The 16,494-nt window shown below is 37.9% G+C and overlaps 1 protein-coding gene across 2 annotated transcripts in view; it reads left to right on the top strand.

Annotated features, from left to right (window-relative positions):
* Positions 1-272: 272 nt before the first annotated feature.
* The window catches only part of LOC306854916 (protein FAM107B), a 30,670-nt gene continuing 14,448 nt past the window's right edge, over positions 273-16,494 (top strand). The window contains exons 1-2 of one of the 2 annotated variants that reach the window (XM_079393229.1): positions 273-418; positions 13,091-13,151. In XM_079393229.1, coding sequence (XP_079249355.1) covers positions 395-418; positions 13,091-13,151 — 85 coding nt within the window. In that variant the 5' untranslated portion in view covers positions 273-394. Of the gene's footprint in view, positions 419-13,090; positions 13,152-14,172; positions 14,382-16,494 lie in introns of those variants that run through there. The other variant, XM_079393230.1, reaches the window with a different exon arrangement.

The following is a 16,494-nucleotide window of genomic DNA, read 5'->3' on the forward strand; positions in this document are numbered from 1 at the left end:
AAAACGGAGTAACAGGTGCCATGGATGGTCTACTTGTGTTACTATGACTCACACGCTCAGTTTGTTTTCAGTTTGTTTAAAGCTAAGAAACCCATGATGACAAAATAGCTAACTCATGGTTACAAGATGGTCCTTTTTGTCAAGCCAAAGAATCTCAGGGAGATTTAGTTATTATAATCTAATCCAACTAGTCACTTTTGCTGGACTACCCCACTGCTGTCAAGGTGCCAGGGAGAGAGAGAGGGTTTTTTTGTCTGCACCCCCTCCCTCCTTCTCTCCTTGGTGGAGCCGAAGTGGACACGGCTCCAGTCGAGGAGAGTAGAAGAATTTGGAATCACAAGGAAATCTCTGGGGTCTGGGCCTAGCGGACAGACCGCAACCCCAAAGTGTCAGCATGGGGGCGTCCTATGGCAAGAAAGTAAGTACGCTTTTGTAATTTTTGTTAAGCAGTTTAGGTAACTGAGTTAGTGTTGAGTGGATGACACAGGCCATGGCTTGTTTTGAAAATGACATGCATCTTAAGAGATTCTTATGCTTTGTTTACATCAGAATCATCACCAAACATTCAAAGCACTGCTGTTGTGCCTTTAAACCATTTTAATATGTACAGTAGCACCTTTTAATACAATTATCCATGTGTTTTCCAGAAGATATACTTAATTGTAAATGCACGTTTAAGAAAAGTTATTTTGTTATAGAAGTCAACATTCATGCTTTTAAATGAACACTTGTTTAAAATGTCTAAAATAACAGTTGATTTCATTATATGCACTTGAATCCAGGACACATTCTGCTGACATTTTACATCATATACTTTATAAAATGTTAAAATGTACTTTTATACAATTTAAAACCAAATTGCTCTAGTTTCCGCAAGTTTTGGATTAACACAATAGCCCATTGTTGGTGTTTTGAATGTTTGGGCAACATCCAGTGAGGTATTGGAGTGTTAACACTGACAAATATTTGAGCTATGGGGAGTACAGCATGCTGAGAAGGTGTGGATGGAGGGTGTGGTGGTGACTGAAGTTGACTCATTGCTCAGTTCTGCTAGTGACAGCTGACAGCTGCTGTAGAGAGGGTTACTGAAGGATTATAGGATATAGGAGCCTCTTTTGACTACCTATGTCTGAGCCATTTGCTTGTACAATCAAGTGTGAGATTTATCAGGGTGAGGAGTCACAGTCAGAATTAAATAAGCCTTTCATCCACTTCATGGATGAGGAAATGTGCTGTACTGTACTGCCATATAGACATGAACAGCTGTAAATTAGCACTGTATTGACTCATGAGCATCCAGTACAATAACTACCTGTTTTCTACTTGAGAAAACAGCTATAAGTATATTGTGTCTGTGGATGTTTCGACATCTTTGGGCACTTTTAGGTTACCAGGAGTTGTTTGTTTGTTTGTTTGTATGTTCATTCATTCATTCATTCATTCATTCATTCATTCGTTTGTTTGTTTGTTTGAGAATCACTTTAAATATGACTTTATCAATATAATTTGTTACTACGTATTTGTGCTACTTTTCATGTGCCTTTAATGTAGTCTTGTCTTTCCCATTTTCCAGACCCAGACTTTTAATCTGAGATAAATAATTTAAGAATGAAATAATACTAATAAAAAATTGTGTAGACAGAAAGACAGACAGACGGACGGACGGACGGACGGACGGACGGACAGATAGATAGATAGATAGATAGATAGATAGATAGATAGATAGATAGATAGATAGATAGATAGATAGATAGATAGATAGATGGATGGATGGATGGATGGATGGATGGATGGATGGATGGATGGATGGATGGATGGATGGATGGATGGATGGATGGATGGATGGATTACTGACCCACAGTTTGGTGTAACTTGCTGCAGCAGTTTTGTCCTATGCAATTTTCTTTTAATATACACTTGAAAATGTTCATAACTTTCATAAATGTATAATAATAATAATAAGAAGAAGAAGAAGAAGAAGAAGAAGAAGAAAAAGAAAAACGGACAGATTCAGATTAAGTAGTTCATTGTCTAAAAGTCAAAAGTAATAGTCTAGCAATGGTCTTGCAAATTCCTCTCCAGGACAAGAAAAGCCCCACATGCAAATTGGTAGACCAATTCAGCATCATGTAATTGCTCAAAATACAGACTTATTTTAAAGTCCACAGCCATCTCATTCTGTTCAACATGGTGGATCATATCCTACCTCAAAACTTATATTTGAAGTAAAACGAGAATGGTGACACCCCTTGAGCAGATTGTTGTTTCAATAGTCCAGCAGTTATTGGAATGTGAGTTCTTCAGTAATGTCTAAGGTGCAGCACAGAAAATAGTGCTCAGTAAGAGAGCTGAAAATGTCAGCTTGTCAGAGCTGTAATTTCATCCTTTCTGCCAGCTTCCGGGCCACTTGGCATGAGCTGAATACCTCGACTGGACCCCGCAGTTGTAGACCCTAACATCACAAGACCCCTCTTTCACTTTTTCAAATTGGCTGATGAGGCCTAACTGTAAGGGAAATTATGCAAAAATGCGTGATTATTAATACAACCTAATGCAGCACCGTGCTCTGCTTTGTTGTGTCTGGTTAACTCAATTGTTTTCATTAAAACTTTTTTCCATGTTCATCCTGTTACAAGCTTTATTTCACTGGAGCGTGTATCTCCGCTGTGGCATTTCATGCATGAGTGAGATGAGACGCACCTGCACAAAGCTCACTCAATCACGAGTGAATATGGAACGACTGGTTTCTATCCAAGCCACTGAAATCTCTACTAATCTTGGCAGTGTTTGTAATAGCATACTACCACACTACTAGCCCTAGCATTGCAAATGTATGTGTATTTATGCATGCAATGCGTGATTTACCTATTTAATTTGCCAAAACATGCAGTCTACAACAAATATGATGCATACTGGATGAACATATCTGCTCATAAATTATAATAAATAACAACAAAACTGATCTAGGATCAGGACTAATGCTGCTACATCAGCCAACTCCTGAGCAGAGCACTTTCCTGTGATTGCCCTACTGCCTACTGCTAAATGGAATGTCAAGTTGTGCTAATATGCCTCCTGTGCCAGAGACCTACTGAGGAAGATTAGACCAATCAGACAAAATCCTTTCTAAATGATCCAAGAGTCTAGCTAAAAATAATTACACGCTCTGGGAAGGAATTTAACTCTGAAAGAACAGGTGTTTATGTTCTACATGGGCAGTTTCTGATTCATAGAAAGGTTATCGGAGACAGCACCGATCGCTAATGCATTTAAAGTGTTATTTACTGTTTTTATAATCAACAGACTAATGTAGTTTTATATTTTAAAGGTGCATTTTTTTTAAAATATCATTTTTGCTTACGTGTGGTGATGTTGGACTGACATCTAGTGGTGTGGATGAAGCACAAAAGTACAAGGGTTTGCAGTGACCACTAACATTGTAGAATTGCTCTACAAATACGGTGTATTTGTCACCCTTGATTCATTTATTCCACAATTAAAAGAGAGGCAGGTCATGCGATCTCAACATGGCGACCACCCTGAGGTGATCCACTTTACATGTTAATTTTTGTGGGCTACTGATATGAGCGTAGTCTTTGAATCTTACTAAGTGCATCTTTAAGTTACACTGGGTTGATTTTACAATAACTTCTATATATAAATTATTATATTATGATATATTATATATTAATTTATGACATGATTCTCAAATATTATAGTGCAGCATGCTTTGCTATAGGACTGATTGAAATGTTTTGTGATCAATTAAATTCCACAGATACAGCTTTTTTTTTTTTTTTTTGGCCAAATTTGTGTGCCACTGTGGTTATTTATCGTAGTAGGCTATTATACTCCCGATATGAGTTTTCATTAATAAAGGAAAGCATTAATATTAGCTTTTTGTTCTATTTAATGTTTTAATTGTTTTTAAATTTGTGTTTTCATTTGAGCATCTCTATTGATTCTGTTATGGAAGATGGATCCTAAATGGTTAAATATGCTGAAATTATACAGAGTTAAACTGGTTGGCTGATGTCAGACACTGAATGTGTTTGAGAAAAAGTGGGTCAGATTCAATGTAAGATGGGTCCAGACACCAGAATGTATAAGAACCCTGGAGACGAGTAACTGAACCTGTCCACGGTGCACTTCAGCCTGGGCAACAAATGAGTCTCTGATCAATGGACTTTAAACAGGACTCTTAAAGCAGAAATCCCTTTCTCCTTCTCTCTCTCACTGTCTCTCTCTTTCAGTATTAGTACGGGTCTCATTTCACTCCATTAACAGAAAAAAAACCTCTCTGAAATAAAGAAACAACACTTCAATTTGAAGGCTAAATTGTGGGCTTTAGGTAGAGATAGAGGTTAATCTGAGACTCTGGAATGTTGAAGTTACAGAAAGGCTGCTTGGATGTTTGCTTTTACACTAGACATTTTGTTTCACTAAATTAATTTTGACTTAATTTTCCGCTATTTATGAAATGTAAAAATCACTGACAGTATGAATAACCAATGACAGTATGAATAACCAAGAATTAAGTTTTTATTTTTTTTTGTATGTAACAAAATTCATACAAAAAAAAAATCATGATTCATGCAACAGAATGCGCTGATCACAGATTTTGTTGTTTTCTGCTTTCAACGTGTCCATTTAACAAGGTCAAATGAAGGAATTTTTACAAATACGAAAAAAAAGGTGAGGGAAAAGGTTCACCATTCATCATAAAATCCTGAGAATTCTTCTTGTCATGCCATTAAACCAGAGGAATTCAGAAGGTCACAGGAACTGGAAGTTGTTTAATTTGACAGGAAATAAGAAGAAGGGAGAATGTGACACATGAATAAGCACCAACAACTAAAATAAATAAGAACGAGAGCTTAAAAAGAAGGCTATAACAATTGAATTTTGTGAAACACTTTACATGAAATATGAAAAATCTCTACAACATCTGATTTATAAACATGGTTTTTGGCCACATTTTTTTATTTATTTATTCATTCATTTATTTGTTTGTTTCTATGAATAGTAGAGGTACAGCATGACATAAACTGAGCATGTGAGGATATGTACTGCTCTATCTGTAGGACTGTATTCCCCACCAGGTGGCACAATCAGCCCAAATGTGAAAATGCCTTTGACAAATATCATCAAATGATATGCTGGAAATAGATTTAATTCTATTTAAAAACTGTGGTCTACCATAAAACTATTTTGTATAACAACATAAGGCCAACATATAAGGTTTGAATATATAAGGTGCTAATTTTATAAATGGCTGAATAGTAACACTTTTATTCCATTGACATGCTGTGTGTCAGTGGTGCATATTTCACAAATATTTGGCCAAGAAATCACCACACCTGATGATCAAGTGAGAGAAAAAATCTGTTCTAAATCCACTGATGAGCAGGATGTATTAACAGCTGTTGATCTAATGCTAATATTCACTATGATTTCCAGTCAAATAGTAAATGCTAAGTGATGCTGTAGCCAAAATGGGTCCTTTTCAACGAATTTGTATGAAAGAGTTGTATACTCACAGATGAATTTATAGATGCAAATTATCTGCAAATGTTTCAAAAGTCCAACAAGTCTTAACAGATTACCTGCATCTCTAATTGGTTCCTTTTTAGGCACCCATACTAAAAATATTGCAGCTAAAAATTACTTGTCGATCTCACTTATTGAAAAGTCAGATTCTGAACTGCTACTTTAGAATGGATATTTTCACACCTGCTCTGGGTTGTTATGAGTTATGACTATGATGAGCAAGTGGGATTGATGTTGGTTTGCACAAGGATGAGCATATTCTAGTTATATGTGCGGTTGTGCACACACTTTACTACACACATATACACTTATTTAACAGAATGGCCCCAAGCAGCCCAAGATTTATTACCATTTCCACCTACTTTCATCTCAACAGGAAACCAGAAGATGCACTCTGATCTTGTGTAGTTTAGAAGGTCTTAGCTGCCAGTAAAACACATAATGACCATTAGGGGAAGGGGACATGTTTAACTGTGTAAGGAAATAATCCTTTAGGGATCCCTAAATGTCTGTTTAATTACAACATTTAGATTCATATTCAGGCCCAGGCAATGGAACAAGACCACGGAAATCTGCAGAACTGTGTCACATGTAATTAACAAAATGCTAAAATATTAAGCAATGTTTTATCGTAGATAAAAACATTCCGTTTCAGTTTTGTTGTCTGGGTGCCGCAGCAGGTCCCTGCAGAAGACTGGAGCGTTGGTCCGTGTCCATGTTCTCTAGTAGGTTCCATGGATAATTAGCAGGCTGCCTCTCCCCTCCATGGCCTCCGCTAATTGTTTGTGTTGTCTAGGAAACCTGAGAACCCTCAGCTTGAAACCAAAGCAGCAAAGCAGGGCCAAGATCTATTAAAAACACCCTTTTTGTTTGTGACTTCTGCGTGAGGATGCAATATCACTTTCCAGTACATTGGTACAGGGGCGCGTTCTGAACAGCGTAAATAAAACATGAGAGATCAGAACGGGCCACAAGCAGAAAGGTCAAACGATCACTTCGGCCAGTAACTGGACACTACAGGTGAGGTGCCGTGGCATCCAGCCCATCTTGGAGGACAATGGTGCATTCTAGAGGAGGTCATGCTTGGCTCTCCTCAAGGTTTAGTGATGCCAGGTTGCTTTGGCTGTGGCCTATATTCTGTCCCTTGTGATAGAAGAGAGGACAACTTTGATTTCAGAGAGCTTTTTGTTGTTCTCTTACTACATTATATTACACTGGCTGAAACTATAGTACTGTATATAAACATATCCATAACATGCTTCATTATGTTATTCACTTTAAAAATGTCCAATAAAATTTACGGCAAAATACTGATTGCCAGAGTTTCCCCAGTTTTACGGTTTCTGCTATTACGAGATAGCATATTGGTGTCTGTATATTTGACAATTTTACAATCTGTATATTTCATTAAACAATATACAGTGCTGGGTAGATAACTTACAAATTGTAGTCTGTTACTGATTCCAAATTAGATAAAAAAATTGTAGTTAGTAATGTAATCCATTACATATCTCTCAGGACCTGAAGTGGGATATTCACATAGACTCCATTGTCAGAAAGGCCCAGCAGAGGTTGTACTTTCTTCGCCAGCTGAGGAAGTTCAACCTGCCACAGGACTTGCTGAAACTGTTCTACTCCGCCATCATTGAATCCATCCTCTGCACTTCTATAACTGTCTGGTTCAGCTCAGCGACCAAATCTGACCTCGAAAGACTACGGAGGGTAGTCCGGACTGCTGAGCGAATCATTGGTACAACCCTCCCCACTCTCCAAGAACTGTACTCATCCAGAGTGAGCAAAAGGGCTGGTAAAATCACTCTGGACCCCTCACACCCAGCACACTCCCTCTTTGAACTGTTACCGTCTGTGCACCAGAACGACCAGACACAGGAACAGTTTCTTCCCTCAGGCAATCCATCTCATGAACACTCAACAATAAACGTGGAACACACAACTAATACATTATCCATTCACCACACTCACTTATTTCATTTTTATTTTTCTAATTTCTAATTTCTAATTTGCACATACTTGACCTGTACATACATAGTTGTCTATATTATATATTATGTTCTTTTGTTTTTTTTGTTGCTGCTTTGTACATTGGTTATTGGCTATTTGTTGTTATTTTGTTTTTATTATCTGTGTGCTGTTGCTGTCTTTCTGTTGCACTGTGGAGCTTCTGTCACTACAACAAATTCCTTGTATGTGTAAACATACTTGGCCAATAAAGCTCATTCTCATTCTCATTCTCATTCATTGCACATTTTAGGTGATATAATCAGACTATATTTTTTGATTACTTTTAGATGACTTTTGACCAAAATTCTTCATCACATTGATTTAAATGGGAAAATTGTTTATCTGCATGTCATGTGACCATTAAACAACTTCCGAGAACCATGAACATGCAAATGTGATACATAATTATTCAAATATTTATTTTAAAATCTCAGGGGTACTTCAAGTAAATATATTAGGTGAAAGAGGTTCAGATGAAAAAAGTTTGGGAATGCCTGCATTATATGTAAATAAGAAATTTGAAACATTAAATTGTGCATTTTAAAGTGTTTGAAAGATAAGAGACTTCCAAAGACATAGTAATACATGCTTAAATAACCTACTGAGTGGTAATTCAAACAAAAATGAATGTGTTCATCAGTAGTTGATGCAATGTTGAAATCAGAAGGTTGCGTGTTCATATCACATCGGGGTCATGCAATCTCCTTATAAAATAAAAAAAAAAAAAAAAAAAAAAAAATTGTGGGGCAGTTGTGGACTAATGGATAGAGAGTCGGACTTGTAACCCAAAGGACATGGGTTTGAGTCTCAGGTCCGGAAGGAATTGTCGGTGGGGGGAATGAATAACCAGCGGTCTCTCTACCTTCAATACCACAACTGAGGTGAGACCCCTGAGCAAGGCACCGAACCCCCAACCGCTCCCTGGGTGCCACAGCATTGGCTGCCCACGGTGTGTGTTCACTGCTGTGTGTCTGCACTTGGATGGGTTAAATGCAGAGCACAAATTCCAAGTATGGGTTACCATACTTGGCCACATGTCACTTCACTTCAAATACTTCTTAAACCTGAAATGATTTTTGTAAATCCAGTGGTCAAATGCTGTGTAACTTTTCCATGACGAATGAGTAGGCAGAGGTGAGGATCTAATTGCTAGGATTATTTAATGAAAAGACATCAAAACATAGAGAACACTGGGAGCCAGAGAACACAAAAGACGGATGAACACAAACATTGACCACGAGTGGAACATAAGCACTATGTATACACGAGAACAAGCTTAACAAGATAACAAGGGGTTGTGGTAAATGGGAAACACCTGGGGAACCTAATCACAGGGAACCAATACACAAACGAACTGCAAACAGACTACAAACAAGGCACAGGAAACACATCAACATGAAAGTCCAGACAGGGCACAGAGAGCATGTAATAGCCCCCCACCTAAGGAGCGGATTCCAGACACTCCAAAAAAGAAAACAGGGCAAAAAGTCCAGGAGGGAGGTGGAGCGGAGGCGGTGCGGGATGGTGGGCCAGGCCCATGGAGTGGAAAAGGGAATGGAGACTGAAGTGGAGCAAATGACCAGGGTGGAGCAGTCAGAGCCAGAGGCCAGGGCGGATCAGGCAGTTCAGGAGGCCAGGGCAGAGCAGGCAAAGCCGAAGGCCAGGGCGGAGCATGCAGAGTGGGAGGCCAGGGCGGAGCTGGCGGAGTAGGAGGCCAGGGCAGAGTTGAAGTGCACCAAGGCAGAGCAGAAGACCACCAGGTTGGAGCAGGCGGTGCTGATGAGCACCAGGGCAGAGTAGATGACCACCACAGCAGAGCAGATGGGTCCACAGGTCCCCACGGAGGAGCAGATGACCACCACAGCAGAGCAGAGAACAACCAAAGTGGAGCTAATGAGGCAGGTGACCACCAAGGCGGATCAGGTGGAACGGGAGCAGAGATCACCAAGAAGTCAACAACGGCCTTTTCAGCCATAACAGGGTAGGCAGAGAGTTCACAGATGGCCTCCATGGCCATGTCGGGAAAGTCGGAGGGCTCAACGGCAGCCTTCTTGGCTGTGGCTAAACTGGCAGAGAGCTCATAGATGGCCTTCTTGGCAAAAACATGGCAAACAGAGAGTTCAGAAACAGTTTCAGCAGTCATGATGGGGAATTCAATGGACACAAAAAGTTCAGAAATGGCGTTCACGACCGTAACAGTGGCATCAGGGAACACAGAGAGTTCAGAAATAGAGTCCACAGCCGCAAGACAGAGAGTTCGGAGGAGGAAGCCGCCACTGTCTCGGGAGAAACTGGTAAGGTGTGAACAGCCCAAACGCACAAAATGGCCGTCAAACTAGAGAGTGCAGCAACTGGCGGGCTAGAGAGAGCTGAGGCCGGTGGGCTGGAGAGCGCTGAGATCAGCGGGCTAGAGTGCGTAGTGGCCAGCGAAGGCCTTGGGATGCCGGCTCCTCGTGCAGTTGTCAGCGTCGGATCCGCCACACTAGATGCCAATCCTCTCCGCCGAGTGACGGCTCCAGTGGCCAGTGCAAACAGACTACAAAAAAGGCACAGGAAACACTTCAACATAAAAGTCCAGATAGGGTACAGAGAACATGCAACAGTAAACACCTGATTAGTGACTCGCCTTTGGATGAATGTATATAAGTAGTAGGCTATTATATAAATTAACATTTAAAATATGAAAAATAGGAATTTGGGAGAATCAGTAAATCACAATATAAATTGTGTGAATCATAAATATGTGAACATACATTTAATATTCATTCTAGAATATATTGTACTATTCTGTACATTTACGTCAGACAAGTTCACTGTCTTCACCTTGATATCAATTTGACGTCATATATTAGTCAAGACTTGATTAAGATGCTGTAACGTCATTTTAAATTCAGTTTGGATGGCAGCTTCTTCCATAATTGGATGAAAATAGGAAGTTACTCCCACACTGGAATTGTATAGGCCAATGTATTTGACATTCAGTTTACATCAAATCAACGTCATGTTGAGTTTTTGACATCAGTTTGATGTCAATTTAATGTCTTTTCAACATCACTTGCCCACTGGGTAGACTGTAAACTATTAGGCAGTGTTCCTATCGAAAAGGTGATTGGTGCTTTAGATGAAAGGTGGTGTTTCCATTCCTATTAGCTTTCAGGTGATTCTAATCATTACCATATCATCACTCCTATAATGTCATATATGTCATATAATGACAATAAAGCTCAGCTTGAACTTGAACTTGATATAATGTAATATTTTATATACTACTGTATGCTGTTTTGTTCATTCACAGCTCTAGAGATGTTGTGTATTGTTTGGCATTTAATTGGTTTATTTGTGCCTGTATTGTTTGAATAATCACAGGCACACTGACACATATTGACTGGCTTAAGAAACATTTCACCACAGAATCAAAATATATGAAGCCCAGTCCCACAGCTTAATGGACTGAGGGCCATTCCATAATTAAGGGAGAGCATTCAGTGCTGAATAAATTCAATTCAGATCTCATTCATACTATTAAACACCACTCTACCATTCACGGAATGCTGCTCTAAATATGGATTGACTCTTAGTGAGCATAAGCTTATTTCAACCTGATTCCATTGTTACTTGAGGAGGCTTTGCATCTCTCAGCCTCTAAGTAAGTTTTTGTTGATTATAATACTATTTAAAACATCTCTCCCAATGAGAGAAAACAAATCCCCTTTGAATACAAGCAAATTAATTACATCTCAATAAAGCTTCCTTTTTATGTCAGGCCTGAGGTCTCATTCAGAGGAAACATTCATATTTGTGCAGGTGAACCAAAAAGGTGTTGGTTTTGTTTGCAAAGGGTGTGTAAGGAACAGCTAACAGAAATGATTGCACACTCAGGATTTTCCTTCTAGGTTGTCAGAGGTGTGTGTAAGGTTGAAATTGAAGAGATTTGTTTCTTCCTCAGACTTCCACTGTCTTCGCTGTGAACTATAAGACACTGAGGCTCTTGTGAAGACACCAAGCCTGAGCAGGCCTCTCTTAGCAACCGCAGCAACAATATCCATTCATTCAGCCGGAGTGTCCTCAGGCATTAATTTGTAACTGCAGGCTGTAGAAAAGCTGGGTGATGTGAGGTCCATTTAAAAGAAGAGAGGTTTTGTTTTCCCAGTGCTGAATCTCCAAACTTTTACATTTGAGACCAAGTGGTTTCATGCACACAGTGTAAATACTGGGGTTACATATGAAAACTGTTTGACTTGAAAGCAGTGACAATTCTGTGGAAATATGGGAAACCACCTTTAGATTTTGTCGCTAATAGCAATTTTCAAATCAAAACTCAGTGCTTGTATACTGATTGTTCATGCAAAAAATTAAATTATGTCATCATTTACTTACCCTTATGTTGTTCAACCCCACAAGACTTATGTTTATCTTTGAAACACAATGAAATGAAAACTGTATATAATTTCTTCTGTCGAACCTAAAGGGTTTTATGTCAGTGATGTCATATGGCTGAATCCACTGAATTCACTAAATCACTGACGTCTGGTACATTTAATGTAGTAATGACATGAAAATTAAATGAATTAGAGGACATTTTGAAAGCAAATGTTTCCTCACACAAACCCATTTAATATAGCATGTATGTGTTGCAGACTACTTATGGTGATATTATGGTTCTTTTTTCTCCATTTCTCATTGATTGATTGATTGACATGGAAAGTCTCTGCTCTTTGGTCTTGTTGTATATCAAAGTGCTGCATGAACATTCTGCTAAACATCTCAGGTCCCACTTTATATTAGTTGGCCTTAACTACTATGTACCTACATTTAAATTAATCATGTTATACAATGGACTTATTGTGTACATACATGTTTTTTACATTGTACTTATAATTTAAAAAATATCAAAATATAGTTACATCTGTAATTAATTTATGTAATTACATTCATAATTACATGGTTGACCTATCCCTTACACCTTAACTCACCCTTCAATCTACCCATACCCCCAAACCTGTCCCTAACCTTACCCCTATCCCACCTCAATAGCAGTAAAAGTGTTTTACAATAAAATATGACCACAATAAGTACATTGTACTTATTTTTTGATGTAAGTACATAGTAGTTAAGGCCACCTAATATAAAGTGTGTAAAAACATGTGTGTACACAATAAGTACCAGGTGATTAATTTAAATGTAAGTATATAGTAGTTAACAAGAAAGAAGTTTCTTTGCTGACTCCGAGATTCTGCCTTCATTTTATAGAACATAGAATGCTTCGCCTTGCAAGCATTGCACAGCAAGAAATGGAACAGCTGGCTTCATGTTACAGTGACAGAAGCAAATTTAATGTGCCTCCACCTTTCCTGCATTCATGACCACTGAAGACTCTCATAATGCATTCTAAATCAATTGGAGAATACTGCGAGCAGACAGAGAGTCAGTAATACTGTGATTGATGAGATTGATGTGAATATTTGTAAGCTGATAAGCCTCTTTTTTTCTCTCTTCTCTCTCTCTTTCTCTCGCACAGCAGAAGGCATACAACATTAAGCAGCAGAGTGTGAAAAACGGAAAGCACCTGAATGGAGTGGGTAAGTCTACACTTACGCATCCTTGAGAACAATAAAAGCCACCCAGTGCCCTGCAGAGGAACAATGCAGTGTTGCCAAGGCTCCTTCTGTTCCATGAGAATGTCTTTGACCTTGTTTTTTTGACATGTCATTCCTGGGTCTAAAAGACTTCTGAAGTTCCTGCCATGCTTCCTGACATAAAATAATGATAAAGGATTTAAAATTGTCATGTGCCTCTGACCCTAAAAAAAAATCACAAATGAAATGTTTAAAGGTTAAAGATTAAAGGTGAGTGATAAAAATAGTTTATATTTTGCGATTCAAGCAATCAAGCAGTTGAGATATGCTATATAGTATATATCGCCCTACCTACACAAGTATACTGTATCTATGCAGATATTGTTGGACATACTTATATATCCAATATTATATAAGAGCCTGGTGATGATATAGTTACTTTTTGCAAAGAAAAATAAAATAAAACAAATCAGATTTACTATGTAGTAACTCTTTATGGCAAAATAAATAATAAATAAAATAAAATAACCATTTTTAAATAATGTTACAATGCTAATATGAAGTTCCGCATGCCATTATACAATTTTGTTCATGTCATAGTGTCATCCTTGTCTTATGTAACCAACAAACACCCATAGAAGCCCTATTTCCAGAGAGAGAGAAAAATAATAATAATAATTCTGCGGATAAACAAGTTCAGATGAGCCTGACCTGATGATCATGTCTAGAGATGTTGTTTTATTATATAAAGTATGTAATCTTTAATGTAGACATGAAGAATGTGTGACCATAAGATGATTCTCGGTGTATGTGTATTTATTTTAAATTGCTCAGTGTATGAATTTGTGAAGGATGAAAGCTTCTTGGTTGTCTAATAGTTAATGTGAGATTTAGCAGAAGAGCAAAAGAGTGGGATTAAGCCCTCCACCAATCCTATCAGACTCCTGAGAAAGAGAGAGAGAGTGTGTATGTGAAAAATAAAGTTGGGAGGAGCAGGAGGGGTGTGGCTTTGATGCCCAATGGTCACATGACTGTTTACACTGTGATAGAGGAGGCATGTGGGTGAAGAACAGCAGAAACTCAGGAGAACAGCCCTCACATAAACATGTAGGATATCTTACACACACATACACACGCACACAGGAAACAGCAGAATGGAGCAGAGAGTTGAACACAGTTTGTATCCTCCTGAGGGCCAGCCCAGCAGACCCAGAGATGTGCTTGTTAAGTCAGGTAAGCCAGAATCGATAGACTGCGGCTGAGATTACAGGATGCTGATATAATGATGCCGTGTTATGCAGTGAAACTTTACCAGATTCAATGGTATTACTAGAATACTAATGTTAAGAACATGCTCACTTTTATCATAGGATATATTTATTTAAATTTTATTTAAACAAGCTCCAGTTCCAGTAGTGCACATTGTAGTAGTGTGACAGTGTAGTAATTACAATATTTTTGAGAAGAAGTTGCTGTAGCAAATACAAGACAAACAAAGAAGGCAAAATAAGAACACAAAAGACACTTGAACAAATCAGTTCAATGAGAAACAGGGAACCATGCTTGCTCTGGGCATAGTGCCCAACTTATGGTGTTTTGCTGTAAAGTGAGGCAATAGACAGCCAAAAACTCTTTGTTCGTCATTAGAAAGTCACCATTTGTCATTTAATTTATGCACTTTTGTTGGCTGGTGATAAAGATGTAACGATTTTTAGGTGTCAGTATTATAGGATAAATCAATCCTTACATCTTAGTGGCAAGCAGGATCATCTTTCACAATTTAGTTTTTTGTAATGTTTTACCAGCAGTATCTTGCTGTGTGTTTGTTTTAGTCGAAAAGCACAAGGTCCACAATGCATTTCTGCCTGACCATGATCGACACCAATAAACTCAGCTTTGTGTATTTGAACAGTTATCTTAAATCATCCATCTCTGAATGCCCAGCTTTTAAACAAGCACGCCTTTCATCAACATATCTTGGAAGTCTACTAAGTAGTTCCTTTGTGAAATAAATCTTAAAGGTATAGTCACCAAAAAAAAAAAAAAAAAATTGTTGTAAGTGTTCTCCGGGAATAAGGCATGCAGGTTTGGAATTACATAATAAAAATTGATGGCAGATTTTAATTTTTTTATAAAAAAAAAAAACTATCCTTTCAAGTATGTAGTCTTGATTTTTTATTCTATTCTATTCTATTCTATTTTATTTTATTTTATTATATTCTATTCATCTAATATGAGAAAAATTGCAAATAAATGGGGGGGGGGGGGGGGGGGGGGCAAAATGAAAAAAAATGGATGATCCAAGTTACACAGAGTTACAAAGCTGAAGTTAAAAATTTGTTTTATTTATTCGTCCAGACTACATTTAGATGCTTGAAATAGGTTATATTGTGTTATTGCCCATAGAGACTGCTGCTTTGCTTCTTGCTGGGCACCTTTATAATGCAAATTCCCTGTCTGAGAGCTGTGCCTAAATTTTATGGCTTGCCAAGGGCCAGCATTCAGTGGGGATTATGGGAAATAGCACTGCACTCCAAACACACACACACACACACACACACATACCCATGGGAGAATGGGATCCCAGGGCATCCTCTGAGAATGCTGATATTGCCATGACAACTGTCAGCATTCTGTTTGTATACAATCCATTCTGGGAACAGACTTCTTATATAACAGAGGATTTTTGTATAAACAAAAATGGTGTTTCTAATGCTGAATATTTGGTAGTGAATGGGACAATTCAGTGATGCAGAGGAATCTAAATTGCCCTGCCTAATATGAAGTTAGCATGCTTTAGTTTTCCTTTCAAAAAGGTGTCTTTATTTATTCATTTATTTATTTCATTATAACACATTTTAATTTTAATTTGGATGCTTAAAGCACATTTAAAATGTGTGAATGTGTTACTTTTAAAATATAAAATAATACAAATCGTCGCCTAGGAATTATATGGTTCTATCTGCATTCTGAGTGGTTTTGCATTACATATAGCAAAAATGACATGGGGAACAAGTCTCTTTCCTACATGAAAATGACAGAGACCCTCAATGTATTCTAAATGTACAATATCAAAATCCTCTCAAATTTTTAAATGGGGATTTTTGGAACAGGTCAAATGCAGATAGAACCTTCTAATTCTAAAAAGTCGTTTTCCGCTTGGAATTATAAGTTTGTTTTAAAACATAAAATTTGTTTTAAAACATAAAATTAGTGTTGTAACAATGTGTCAACATGTATGAGAAAGGTAAATTTAATGCTTTTTTATCACATTTATTCCATATTTTAGGACAAATCATTTTTTCTTGGTTAAGTTAGGCACAAAAAGCAATACTAAATATTTTGT

Source organism: Barbus barbus (assembly GCF_936440315.1).
Source record: "Barbus barbus genome assembly, chromosome: 35".
NCBI classification, from domain to species: domain Eukaryota; kingdom Metazoa; phylum Chordata; class Actinopteri; order Cypriniformes; family Cyprinidae; genus Barbus; species Barbus barbus.